The sequence below is a fragment of the Zootoca vivipara genome, chromosome 7 (genome assembly GCF_965207765.1).
Source record: "Zootoca vivipara chromosome 7, rZooViv2.hap1.1, whole genome shotgun sequence".
NCBI classification, from domain to species: domain Eukaryota; kingdom Metazoa; phylum Chordata; class Lepidosauria; order Squamata; family Lacertidae; genus Zootoca; species Zootoca vivipara.
In genome coordinates, this window is record NC_142590.1 from 19719777 (window position 1) to 19733022 (window position 13246).

Here is a 13246-nt window from a genome sequence, read left to right on the forward strand (position 1 = left end):
TGTGGGTGCAAATCAAGCTTAAAGGTGAGACAGGTAGTGCCAGAAGGGGGGCAGTCCTGCTTTGCACAGCATGCTTCTTAGGATAGTAGACTGCTCTTTGAAGGAAAATAGAATGAGAGTCTCTCCTCTCTTGCCAAAATAACCTTCAGTTGAATTACTAGTCCTAAGCTTGCATGCAGCCAAAATTTTCCATTCATTTATCTCTCCCTTCATGTGCTAGGTTTATTATGCATAATGCTGTTGTTTTGAAAAACAATGTTTCCTGATGTTTGTGTAGTCTAATACATAACATTCTAAAAAAATTCCTTCCAGTAGCACCTTAGAGACCAACTAAGTTTGTCATTGGTATGAACTTTCGTGTGCATGCACACTTCTTCAGATACATGACATTCTGAACATTGTTAGTTTAGAGGTTTGCTTTTTACTGCTGTAATGCTAAAATATTAATGTGTAAAATGAGAATAGGCAAACACTAGATTAAATTCTAGAATAGAACTTCCACTGGTAGCTGTGTACTATAAACAGCCACACAATTAGACTTACGTATTTTCCTTTGAACCCAGTTCCCAGGAACACATCTTTCCCTCTCATCTTGCTTTATTTATAATGCTGTCTTGAGTATTGTTCAAAATGCAAGGTGGGAGCCCCATTCTTTCCCCGCATTTCCTCCACACTGTTAGCAAACTCTGCTCCTAGTGCTACCTAGTGAGGTCTAGTTAACACATGACTCTACCATTGTGTGAAACAAATCACTCATTAAACCCGTATCATGTGCTGGTGGCATAGAGCCATAGCTGCCAAGTTTTCCCTTTTCTCGCGAGGAAGCCTATTCAGCATAATGGAAAATCCCTTTAAAAAAGGGATAACTTGGCAGCTATGCATAGAGCACATCTGGTTGAATCTGGGAATCATACTATTTACAGTAGAAAGTAATCATACTGTGTAGAGTTTTTGTTTCCCACCCCCCCAGACTGCCTTAAATGCAGCTCTATAATTCTCCCAGGATACTTTTGTTAGTTTCAGTAGAGCTCCTGGTATAACGCCATCAGCTTCAGCAAGGAACTGTTTAGCAGCCACTGGTGTGTGAAATAACAGAAAGCCTGAAATGATTTTGAATGTGCTACTGAACATTTACTCTACCAGCTCAGAATTTGCAGAATGTACGGTAGTTTAAAATTCCCTTGAAATGTGCCTATGCAGGGTCCTAATCATGGAACAGTTCATTCCTTAGAAACAGCTTTTCAGGAAGCTGAGAGAATGAAAACGTGGTTTGCAAAACAATCCTAGAAAGGTTTCTTTGAATCACACTATTATCAACTACTGTTAGCAATGAAAACATAACACAAGTTTTGATAAAGGACACAGTTCACTATATTTGTTAGTAATTTATTCATTCATAAAATTTATATGCTGCTTGATGGTAAAAAAACAACAACAACCTCAAAGCAGCTTACAAAAGATAAAACAGTAAAATCAAGAAAAAGAGCGCAGCCATACTTTAAAACATACAGAAGTTAAAATACTAAAACAGATTAAAATGACTTCAAGTTTCTAAGCATATGAGTTTTAACAGGTGCCAAAGGAAATAGAGTGAAGGTGCCTGCTTGCTCTCAATAGGCAGGGAATTACAAAGTGTAGGCACTGCCACACTGAATGAAAGAGTTCTTACAAATGCAGAATAGCACCTGTAGTAGTGCCAATTCTGACAATTGATGCAGTTGAGTGGGCAAATGTGAGGTAAGGCGATCTTTTATAAAGACAGATTTCATTCATAAGTTTATTAGCACTTTTTTTTTTGCTATTGCTTACTTCTGTAAGCAGTCCTGACCTACATCTTCACTAGTACAAAAGAGAAGGAAGTAATTTGATTTCCAAGAAGCATACTGAATGAGAATAGGAGTGCTTTATTATGAGAGAGTCGGGAGAAGAATACTGACTCGAACATAACCACTGAAGTCAGAGGAACTAATAGCTTCAGTGGCTTCAGTGGATGTGTTCTCATCAGTATAACAGTGGATAAAACTGAACTCAGGATGTTGCAGCAAACTGGGTGGAGTTTCCTGAAATGGTGCTCATAATGCAAAAACATGCCCTAAAACATGATTTATTGGAAAGCGAATTGCAAGCTGTGGTGCGTCTATCAAACATGACATGGGCATATCTACATTAAGAATAATGGATGGTATCCAACCATGTTGCTTAGGTGATGGTAAGAATTATGTTGGTAGAAAGGTGAGGGAATATATTTTGGGCAATTCTCTTCCCCCTTGCAGCCCTTTCCAAATCTTCTGCAGCAAATCTGGGGGTGGGGGCTGTAGGGGGAAGGGGACATCTCTGCAAACTGCTTCCCTCACTGTTCCTCACTGTCTGCTGAGCAACAGCATTGTGTACAGCCTATTGGCATTTCTTTGAAGCATGAAAATACTCTTTAAAGCTGTGTAGCAGATGCTAAAGAATGGCAGGTTTCATCCAATTCATATTAAGGTCTTTTTTTTGAGAAAATATATTGCACCACTGCAAATACCATTTTAGCTTTTCTAAGACAGTGTGTTGCTCACGTTGGTTTTCTTTTGCAGGTAATCTCCTTAAAGAAAACACCGGAAGAAGCTTACCGAATACTTTTATCTGGATCTAATCCACCATATCTTCCATTTAGGTATGGCTTCCGCAGTAATAATACCTAAAACATTTGCCTAGCACTTCCATGTGTAATGCATTATCTAGTTCCAATCATTAACAACAAGGCTATAAGATAAGTCTGTATTTTTTGTCCCCCACATTGCAGGGGGAGCCTAAGAGACAGTGGTTTGCCTGTAGCCTCCTAGTCAGTTTGTGGCAGAGGTGGGAGTCAACCCAGGCACTTCCTGATTCATTGCTCAGCCTTTTAGCCATTACATTATGCCAGCTGTAGTTACAAGTTAAACAGATTAGCTTTAAAGCTTCTAAATAGGTGTTTGAGGCTGGCATATTGTGTTGCAGTAGCTGCCTAGCATTTCAATTAACATGATGATGATGTGTAGCTTCTTTCGGGCACCATGATACTCCCATTAGTCTACATTTCTCTTGCTTCATTTTTGAACCTGTTTTTCTGACTGCTTCTTGTTCCTTTTTCTTGCTACCCATCAAAGGTCCAAAGAGCTGTACATGCTCTACATTTTTTTTCTGGCTCCCTACAGCATTTCTCCCACACACCACCTTGCCACCTCCCAATAACAAGGCTCTGGAAGATTGCCAGCACAGACCTTTGGGGTGACAGCTGTATATTTGTGGAATGTTCTCCACGGGGAAGCTCTGCTGGCACCAACATTGACAGATATTGGGCACTGGGTTAAAATGTTTGTTTGTTTTTTAATTCTCCCAGGCATTTGGATCCTAATATTGTTGGGGTTCTTGTGGCTATCTCAGTTGGAATCCTTGTATTGTGTGAGGGAAGGGCATTTTTGCTTGGTTTTGTTGACTGTGGATCGTTGGTTTTAGTGTATTGTTGATTTTACACATCATACATATCTGCAGTTGCATGAATGCTATTGTTGTAGCTCACTTTGAGACTTTTCTGGTAGAAAATGACAAATAAATTCAATGATTAATATTACTTGAATGGTTTTGGCTTCATTGATAAAAAAAATTAGCTAAACTTTCGCTTTTGTGTTCTTTACTGTGTCATTTGGTACATTTCTGCACATTAGATACACATACTGTATCTTCTTTCAACCAGATTTAAGAGGCCACGTCTTCAGGCTTGTATTATGAGCTTGTAACTTCTGAGAAACTTATTTGCATTTCACCGCAAAATCTAGAGAGTTAGTGTTTGGCAAAACTAGTTAAATAGAAAATGTAGGTCCAGCATGGGCTTGACGTGTCTGCCACAGCCTTGGAGACTTGTTGAGACAGATGTGAATCACAGATGCCAATGAATTAAGTTTGACTGTTAGGTAGATGGTGACGGAAACCGTTCCATTGTCATTATCAGAATGACTTTCTACCTTCTGCCTGAAAATGTAGGAAAGAGTGCAAGGATAGGTACATAAGTCTGGCATTTCCTGACAGTCACTTTCATTAGGGCAAAATTGCTGCTGATTTAGCTGCTTAAAGAAGCTGGCTGGGTGCCAAGCATCTCAGCACAGAGCTATTTGTAATACCTGGAGTTTAGATAGCTGCCAGGAATGTATTCTGAGCTGTAGGTATCAAATATTTAAAGCAAGGGCAACTTATCAATGATAGCAATGCTATTTTGAAGCCTACATAGCTACTGTGTATGCTCACTTCTTGGGGTCAGTGCATGGAACATCGTAGTTCTAACACATACACTGTTTAGTTATTTACTTGTTTTTTTAGCAGAATTGGCATTTTGACTTGTGCTGCTTGGTTACGGTACTTTTCTCCTGGAGCCTGCTTATTCATTATAGACCTCCCAGTGCCAATTGTAAAGCGTTTGGCACAAACTGCTTGCTTTTCCCTCTGAAATCTACCTGGGAAGGGACTGGAAGCGCGGCACAAACATGCACGGTCTCTTCCATGTGTTCCACTGCAAGAATACCCAGTTTTGATATTTTCTTTTCCACTAAATTGTGGAAAAGAAAATATCAAAACTTGGTATTCCTGCAAGGAAACACAATGAAGTCTCTACCTGGGTACAAGTTCAAGAGAAATGCATGTCTGAATGTAATTGCTGGGTAGAATGGAAGAACAGAAAAAAGATACATATTTCCATGATCCAAATCAGTTTGTTATTTGTTCTTGAACAACAAAAATACTCTTCTTCATTTGTAAAGATTCTCAGTTTAAATGACTGTGGATACTAGGATTTCTCAGTCTAGTGATCCAAGAAGGACTACGGTAGTTACGGAATGCCATTGTAAGTCACTTTTAGGAGATTTTTACATTGTGATATCTATTTAATGGGGAGGGTTCTTGTAATATTGTTTATAAGGCAACATACCTGCCTCTTGTGCTTTAAGGAGCATTAAGAGCAGCTTACAAATCACATAACTAAAAAAAAAGGCCAATACTGAAATAACCAAACAATCATAAAGTACTCCTGGGCCTAGAATCAATAATAAAAAACCAGAACCAATTCTAGGAGGCTATCTAGACCCAATGCCTGATTATCTAAAGTGGATCAGATTGCTGGGTATCTTGGGATAACGAATTCTACAGTCCAGATGCTGCTACTGAGAAGACCTACTCTCAGGTCTGTTTTCTGCACCTCCTAGGCGCCAGGACACAATCATTGCACGAACGAGTCTCTTGAAATATGTAGTGTTAGTTTTCATTCAAATAGATTTGGTTTCATTTAGCTCAATGACCTGGAAAATCTTAATCTGCTTAGAAATTCAGACATCATTTCACTTTAGGACTGTAGGGGCAAAAGACTGCTGAAATATCAGTATTCAGCTAGATCATATATACCACGCAGCCAGGTTCCAACCTCTGTGCATGGTGGAAAAACAGGGGAGAAGTTAATGCTGGCTGAAGGGATTAATATTGCATTGAGGGCACTTAACGTTAGGTTTTTAGTCAAATCGCTTTATCAATGCCAGACCTTCTAGCTTCCAAAAGGAACTGTTGCAGTGAAATACGACTGCATTCTATCACAATAGGCAGCAGTACCCATTTTATAATGCTCAATAGTTTGTTTTATAGAGTTTTCATATATGGAAGTGCATACCTCCAGTTTTTCTGCTTAGCCTTTGCCCCTTCATTAGGCAATGCAAACCACTGAGGAGAGTCTGCCACAAGTGAATTGCTTTCTATGCAAGTGACTGAGGCTGCCAGTGGACTACAGTAAGGGGAGGTTCAGTCAAATCTCCCCAGTGCTCCCTTGCCTCTGCCTCTTTGCATTCCAGTGGTGCCAGATACAATCACCTGTGGCCAGCCCAGGCTACAACAGCTGAGTAAACATTGACAGCAGAAAAGGACCAAGCTGTATAGGGAAATAGGTGTACACGCAGCTGTCCTTCCTGTCCCAATTGGAAACCATGGATGTCTTCCAAAGGCAGTCACTTCCACTCATTCAGAAAACTCTTGATTTTAGTTTATTTCGCTCTGCCTCTTTAAGGCAAACTCTCACAAGGTAGTTTACAATTAAAATGTCAAAAACAATACAACAATGGAGTATCGTAACAATACAGCGAGGGGCATACTAGAAAGAGCGACGGATATAATTGTCAATAAAAAGACTGGTGGACTGCAGAAATCTTTGAATCTTCTTAAAGGCCACAGGAGGGGGCCCACAGAGTTCCCAGCAATTGCACAGGTGTGGGACCACCACTGGGAAGTCCCTCGTACCCACCAGTCTGCTCAACTTTAACAGCAGGCAAGGGAGCATTGCTTCATGATGTTAAAGTATATCGGGAATGTTACGTCGGTGCTATCTATGGCTCACCCAGTGCAGTTTGCTGCCTATAGTGAAGGACAAAGGTGGTCCCCACTCCCAATTCCACATAGAGAAGCTGGATGGACTGGCAGTTTAATCGTTCTTCAACACTGGTCATTGCATAGCATCCTCCACTTCACTTGAGGGCAGTATGCTAACCTAGTGGGTACAGAACAGGTTGGTTGCCCCTAGCACCTGCTGCCTGAGGTGGTTTTGTTTATGGTATAGCTTGTCTCAGCACCAACTTAAAGCAGTTATGCACACGTAAATCAATGAGTTGGGGGTGGGGTTTGGTGATTAAAACTTGAGTGAAATTATGGGTAGTATTGAACTAAGCTTTACCCAGAGGAGACCCATTGAAATTGATGGATCTAATTTAGTAATGTTCATTAATTTCTCTGAGTAAAACTTAGTCAAATACCACCCTATTATTTTCTTAAATATTTGGCGAAATGCCATAACTTTTATTTTAATTTTATTCCAAACCCACCACCACTATTTGGGGTCTTAGTGAACCCACTTAATGGTTTCAAAAGTAGGACAGGGAATATTTAAGACTGACTCCATTGCAAGAGTTTAGTAAAGCACATACTTTAAAAGATCACTATACACAAATGGTGTACAGCATTAGAGAATGTTTGACACGTGAAAGCATTTGTTTGCAAGGGTAGTCTATAGTGACAGTTGTTGCTGTGGAAGGGATATATGGTGTTGCCACAGCTTTGTTCATAGTGTATGGCAAAGACTTTCTGGGCTTGCCTGAACTTGCTGGATTCCTATGCAAAGGAAAATAAAGACAAGACAAGTCTTTCTGAAAGCTTCCTTTTGAAAAAAAACCATTGCATTAGTATTTGCAGTAAATGTTTTATAGAAAAGCTTCTAGAAACAACAAGGCAACCTCTGTACTGTAATTCCAAAATCTTCGTTTTGTTTTTTTATGCTGTTATGTGGCTCTTTCAGTGTTTAAAAGTCAGAGCCATCCAGCTTCTTGGTAGAGTTGCTAAAACTCCTCCCATAGTGTCACACACCCCCTCCCAATATGCAGGGGGGCACAGACTGCTATAAAGATAATTCCACCCAAACAGGACCTTCCCTGCATAAGTTTTATTTATTTTTCCCCTAGATGTTCATTGCAGTGGTACCTCGGGTTAAGAACTTAATTCGTTCTGGAGGTCCGTTCTTAACCTGAAACTGTTCTTAACCTGAGGTACCACTTTAGCTAATGGGGCCTCCTGCTGCCGCCAGAGCACGATTTCTGTTCTCATCCTGAAGCAAAGTTCTTAACCCAAGGTTCAATTTCTGGGTTAGCGGAGTCTGTAACCTGAAGCATTTGTAACCTGAAGCGTCTGTAACCCGAGGTACCACTGTACTTACTTTTGAGAAAAGGCAAGTAGTAGGTGACACAACAGAAGGGTGTAAAATTATACACGGGATAGAGAAAAGTTTCCCCCCTTTTCTCTTAACACTAGAACTTGGGGACATCCAACGAAGCTGAGTGTTGGAAGATTTGGGACAGACAAAAGAAAGCACTTTTTTCACACAGCCCATCAACTATAGGATTTGCTCCCACAAGAGGCAGTTTTGGCTACCAACTGGGATGGGTTTAAAAGAGGGCGAGACAAATTGAGGGAGGAGAAGACTATCAGTAGCTGCTAACCACAATGGCCACGCTTTGGCTCCTCGCTTGGAGACAGTATGCTTCCGAATACCAGTTGCTGGAAAAATAAATACTGTACATACCAAGTGAATGATAGCTTATAGCAGTGCTGGGGAACCTTTTTTCAAGCACAGGACCACGTGCCCTTCCAAGGCTGCATGCCAGTGGTGGATGGAGCAAAGACAAAAATGGGTGGAGCAGTACATGTAAATACTACCTTTTTAATATTCAGTAGACTAGTTTTTACACACACACATCTCACTGTATTCATCGAGGCAAGCAGAAGTTATTTTCGGGGTTCAAGGACACATTCTAGCCAGGCAAAAAGAAAGAAGGAAGAAGAATAAACCGGGTGTGGCCTATAGAAAGTCCTGGGGGCCAGAGAGAGAGCCCCACAGGCCATACTTCTGGGGTCAGCAAACTTTTTCAGCAGGGGGCCGGTCCACTGTCCCTCAGACCTTGTGGGGGGGCAGACTATTTTTGGGGGGGGGGAATGAACGAATTCCTATGCCCCACAAATAACCCAGAGATGCATTTTAAATGAAAGGACACATTCTATTCATGTAAAAACACCAGGCAGGCCCCACAAATAACCCAGAGATGCATTTTAAATAAAAGGACACATTCTACTCATGTAAAAACATGCTGATTCCTGGACCGTCTGTGGGCCAGATTTAGAAAGCGATTGGGCCGCATCTGGCCCCCGGGCCTTAGTTAGGGGACCCCTGCCATACTTGCTCCCCCCACTCCAGGCCTGAGGTTCTCCACCCACTGGCTTACAGGTTTATAGTTTCTGAAATCTTGAATATATGTTCAGTCTTTCTTCAGGAGAATAAGTTGTCAGTGGGAATAAGAATTTACCCACAAAGGATAAGATCTCTCACTACAATATAAAACATGGATATGGTATCTGGGCAGCAGTATTAGGTGCCTTGTTATCAGACATCGTGAATAAAGAGCTATTGTACACAGAGTGATAAAGTCAGTATTTACATGCAAGTGGGAATGGAACGGCTGAAAGAAAGTGTAAAGATGGTACCAGGTTTCTAGAAAAACAGCTTTCAGGAAGAAAATTGCCTTTTCCCACTTTGCTTTTCTGCCCCTGTGCACAGAATCTGCAGCAATCTTAGTAGAGTCAAAGCTTGTGCTTACGGGAGCACGGTTGCCATAATATACCAGTCTTCCTGGGGCTAGGGCCTCTGTATATACTGTTCTCTAAAGCTGAAATTCGGCACCAAGGATGATACATCGTATGCCAAGAGAAGCTGGATTCTGCTGGGTTTTAAACCTTGAAAATGCACATGGGTCTGTTTCCCACCCCTACTAATAGAAAACAGGAGACTGTTCTTACCCTATCCGTTGGTGTGTGATATTTCTCCAGCCATTGCCTGTCTTGGCAATTATAAGCCCCAGAAACTTGCTTTTTCAGTGAAAGCTGGCAGGTCCTCAGGATGCTGAACTGAGTGGACCATGCAATTACAGTAAGCGGAAGAGCAAAAACATGATACAGTGAAACCTCGGTTTATGAACACCTCGGTTTACGAATTTTCGGTTTATGAACGCCGCAGATCCATCTGGAACGGATTAATTCACTTTCCATTACTTTCAATAGGAAAGTTCGCTTCAGTTTATGAATGCTTCAGTTTATAAACAGACTTCCGGAACCAATTACACCCATGCTTCGGGTTAAGTACGCTTCAGTACGCGGACCTGTCTGGAACGGATTAATCTATTCCACTTTCCATTACTTTCAATGGGAAAGTTCGCTTCAGTTTATGAATGCTTCAGTTTAAGTACTCCGCAGACTGTCTAGAACAGATCCATCCACTTTCCATTGCGTTCAATGAGAAAGTTCGTTTCAGTTTATGAACGCTTCAGTTTATGAACAGACTTCCGGAACCAATTGTGTTCATAAACCGAGGTACCACTGTAGTGAGCAAACAGCAGCGGCGAAGGTATTCTCTTTCGCACACACTTGTGCTGAATGTGATGTGAGGGGTATTCAAGTTGACGGTTCACGTTGAATAACTATTGTTTGGGTTGTTTCATAAACTTTATACACCTCTTAAATGTAGCGGTTTATAAAAAGATAAATTTACTAACAACAGCAAGAATATTAAACAAATCAAAATATTAAAACCAGCAATAAACTAGAAAAACAGGTTAAAACACAAATTACCTATCCAGGGTTTTATTTCAAGGTCAACGTTGTTGCAGATCTGGAAACTGGTACCCGAGAAGGCTCAGCTTTGGCCCTAGAACTGCCATGTTTAGTAAAAAAAGAAAAAGGGGGAAAATCAATTGTATCTTTTAAAAAAATCAATTGATTAATAGGATGGCATACTTTCAAGAAATGGTTTTGGGACAATTGACAAATGATTATCAAGTTGCTTTGTGGCTTTATTGTATAAAGGCCTGAGTGTAAATAATAATAATTATAAATTAATCTGGTTGTCTATAATAGCAGCAACTTCCTGCTGATGTTCCTGGTGGTTCTGGCAGTCTTGCCCTTGATAAAGAGCAGACCATTCCTGGAAGCACCCTTTGCCTCCAAATCCCATCAGATTCAGGAGCAGATCAATTGACCATGTCCAGGACAGGGCATTTCCTGCCAAGACAGCTGACTTGATGGTTGTTAGAATCCTTTATATAGCAGCTTAAGAAGCTGATACATGATTGTCTGAACACAGCCAAACCCTCCCCCGAGAGAGTTGTATTATTCATAAGCAGATCTGATTAAAACTGGTGATTAATCAAGTAACGCTTTTACGTCGGCCTTGCAGAGAATGTGCATGTTATGCTTTTCCTTCTTGAGAGTAATTACAGCTGCCTTTACACATCTGGGATTCCTTGCACATCTGGCATTCAGATTTTGCATTAAACATCCAGTTATTGCCTACTGCAAAGGCAGGTTCCCTTGAAGCTACCTTTGCAACATCCTCCAATAGCTAATGTGGTTAAAATACTTAATTCTTTTAGCATTGCTTGCCTTAGCCGTATTATGGCAACTAAAGGGCCATCAGCCAGAGAATGTGTTCCAGGGAATTTCCTTATTCGCCAATCCACAAAGAACAAACACACTCCTTTAGCTGCCACTTGCCCTAGGACTGCTAAACCAAAGGGAGGCATACTTTGGCTTCTGCCACCAGCCAAGGCACCAACAGCCACTCTGGAAGACTGCCCCCGAGTTGCAATCAACTAACATTTACTCAGAGTAGGCAGTGCCAGATTTACGTATAAGCTAAACAAGCTATAGCTTAGGGCCTCACTCTACATAAAACCTACATACAGCAACGGTGTTTTGTGTTGTGTTGGCTCCTATTTTGTTATATGCAAATGGTTTTAGATACCTATTAGGTCCATAAATTACCATATATAGCATATATTCAACACAAAAAACAGTGACAATTTGTTGTTGACAAAGGACAGCTGGGCATATAAAGGGCCCCATTACCTTCAGTAGCTCAGGGCCTCCTCAAACCTAAATCCGGCCCTGAGAGTAGGCCTATTGAAATCAATGTCCATGTATAACTTAAGGCCTGTTAATTTAATTGGAGTGAATAAGCAGTTGCTCCAATACTTGCCTTCCTTTCCCCCACCATCCTTTTTTCCATTTGTTATTGTATCTGTTAGATAATCTTTTACAGACCATCCCTGTCTTAGAAAATGTTAGGTTCTTTGTACGTTAGTACCAGTAGTAGTAGTAGTAGTAGTAGTAGTAGTAATAGGCTTTCAGACTAATACTGGTTTCTTAGCAAATATCTAGCCTTTTCTTCTTCTTTAACTAGCCCTGGCTAGACTGTCCAAAACACAGTAAAGCGTTGCTGAATGATGAATGATTAAACAGGAATCTATATTTAGATTTGGATTCTCAAAGCTCAGGAGGTCATGTCGTCAGTTTGACTTTTCCCACGCAAACGTTTCAGGCAAGCATTATGTACGGACTAAGTTTAAGTAGCCAACATATGGTGCATTAGCAAAAGTCTTGCTTCTGCTGCTTCTGTGAATAGGCTTTCCTGATAAATGCCATACATATTCTAAATACAGCATTACAAAAACTCATTAAATAGTATTGTCAGTGGATGAAAGATCATTTTGCAGTGCACGGGCAAAGTTTCTCTTTAACTTGGTTCCTATCGCTGCTTCTTTTGTAGCAGTTAGTAATGTGTGTGCGTCAGGGAGAAGATTCAAATAGCCCTCTGGGAGGTCAGGGGTGTGGGTGCACATTCAGACAAATCAAAGAATACTTATAATGGAAAACTGCAGAGTATTGAAATTAGAGCTGAAAGTGAATTTTTCTCCCAGCTATTTGTACTGATCCGGTGAAGCACAGCCAAAACTGCTATCTACATTGTAGTTCTAATTTCCCAGTTGCAATGACCACCCTAGATTTATTAATATCCATTTAAATGAGGGGAAAATAATCCAAGCAAAGTCTGTGGAGTATCCATTTCAAGTAGAATTGCCAAACATTTAGGAAGATATTGTTTGAAATTATTTTTATGCTCCACTTTTGTCTTTGGTGTTATACTCCCCCCCCCCCGACTTTTTTTTTGCATAAGTATTTTAAATGCTGAGGAGTGGTGAAGTATACATAGAGAAGCAGAGAACTATCATCTTAATTAATTGTAATTTAAAATACTAGTCCTGTGTGCTATGTATAGTCCCGATTTTGAGTAATCTCATATATGTGTAAGGCTTCATAGTCTGAAAAGCTGGTTTGGTGGAGCATCATTTGCCTTCTCTTCTTTCTGCCTTAAGCTTTCTTTTGTGCCATGTTCCATTGAGTCTCTGGAGGGAACTGTGATTTAAAATACGAGCAGCAAAATACACTTGAAAGGCAGCTGTAGGACTAATTCCAGAAGCGTGAATTATATTTTAAGTAGCCAGAAGTGCAATGACTAAAGTGCTGGACTGAGGCCAGGGGACCAAGGTTCATATCCCCACTCTACCATGAAGCTCACTGGATGACCTTTGGCCAGTCTCTATCTCTCAGGCTGGCCTACCTCATAGGGTTGTTGTTACGGTAAAGTTGAATGCGAGGCAGAAGAAACATGTATGCTTCCTTGTATACATGGTATACAAAGTATACATGTAGCTAATAATCAATAATAAAAAACAATTACTTTCCATTTGAGTTCATCCTATTAACATTTTAGATGAACTTACCATCAATAAATTGAGGAGAATTGTGTGTAGAAGTGTTATCATGT

At 40.6% G+C, this 13246-nt stretch overlaps 1 protein-coding gene across 4 annotated transcripts in view; it reads left to right on the forward strand.

The window, feature by feature from the left end:
• Window positions 1–13246, forward strand: part of CDC14A (cell division cycle 14A) — a 56172-nt gene that overhangs the window by 18001 nt on the left and 24925 nt on the right. For all 4 annotated transcript variants that reach the window (XM_035121739.3, XM_035121741.3, XM_088673785.1 and 1 more), the window contains exon 5: window positions 2577–2656. In XM_035121739.3, the coding sequence (XP_034977630.3) occupies window positions 2577–2656 (80 nt within the window). The remainder of the gene's footprint in view (window positions 1–2576; window positions 2657–13246) is intronic.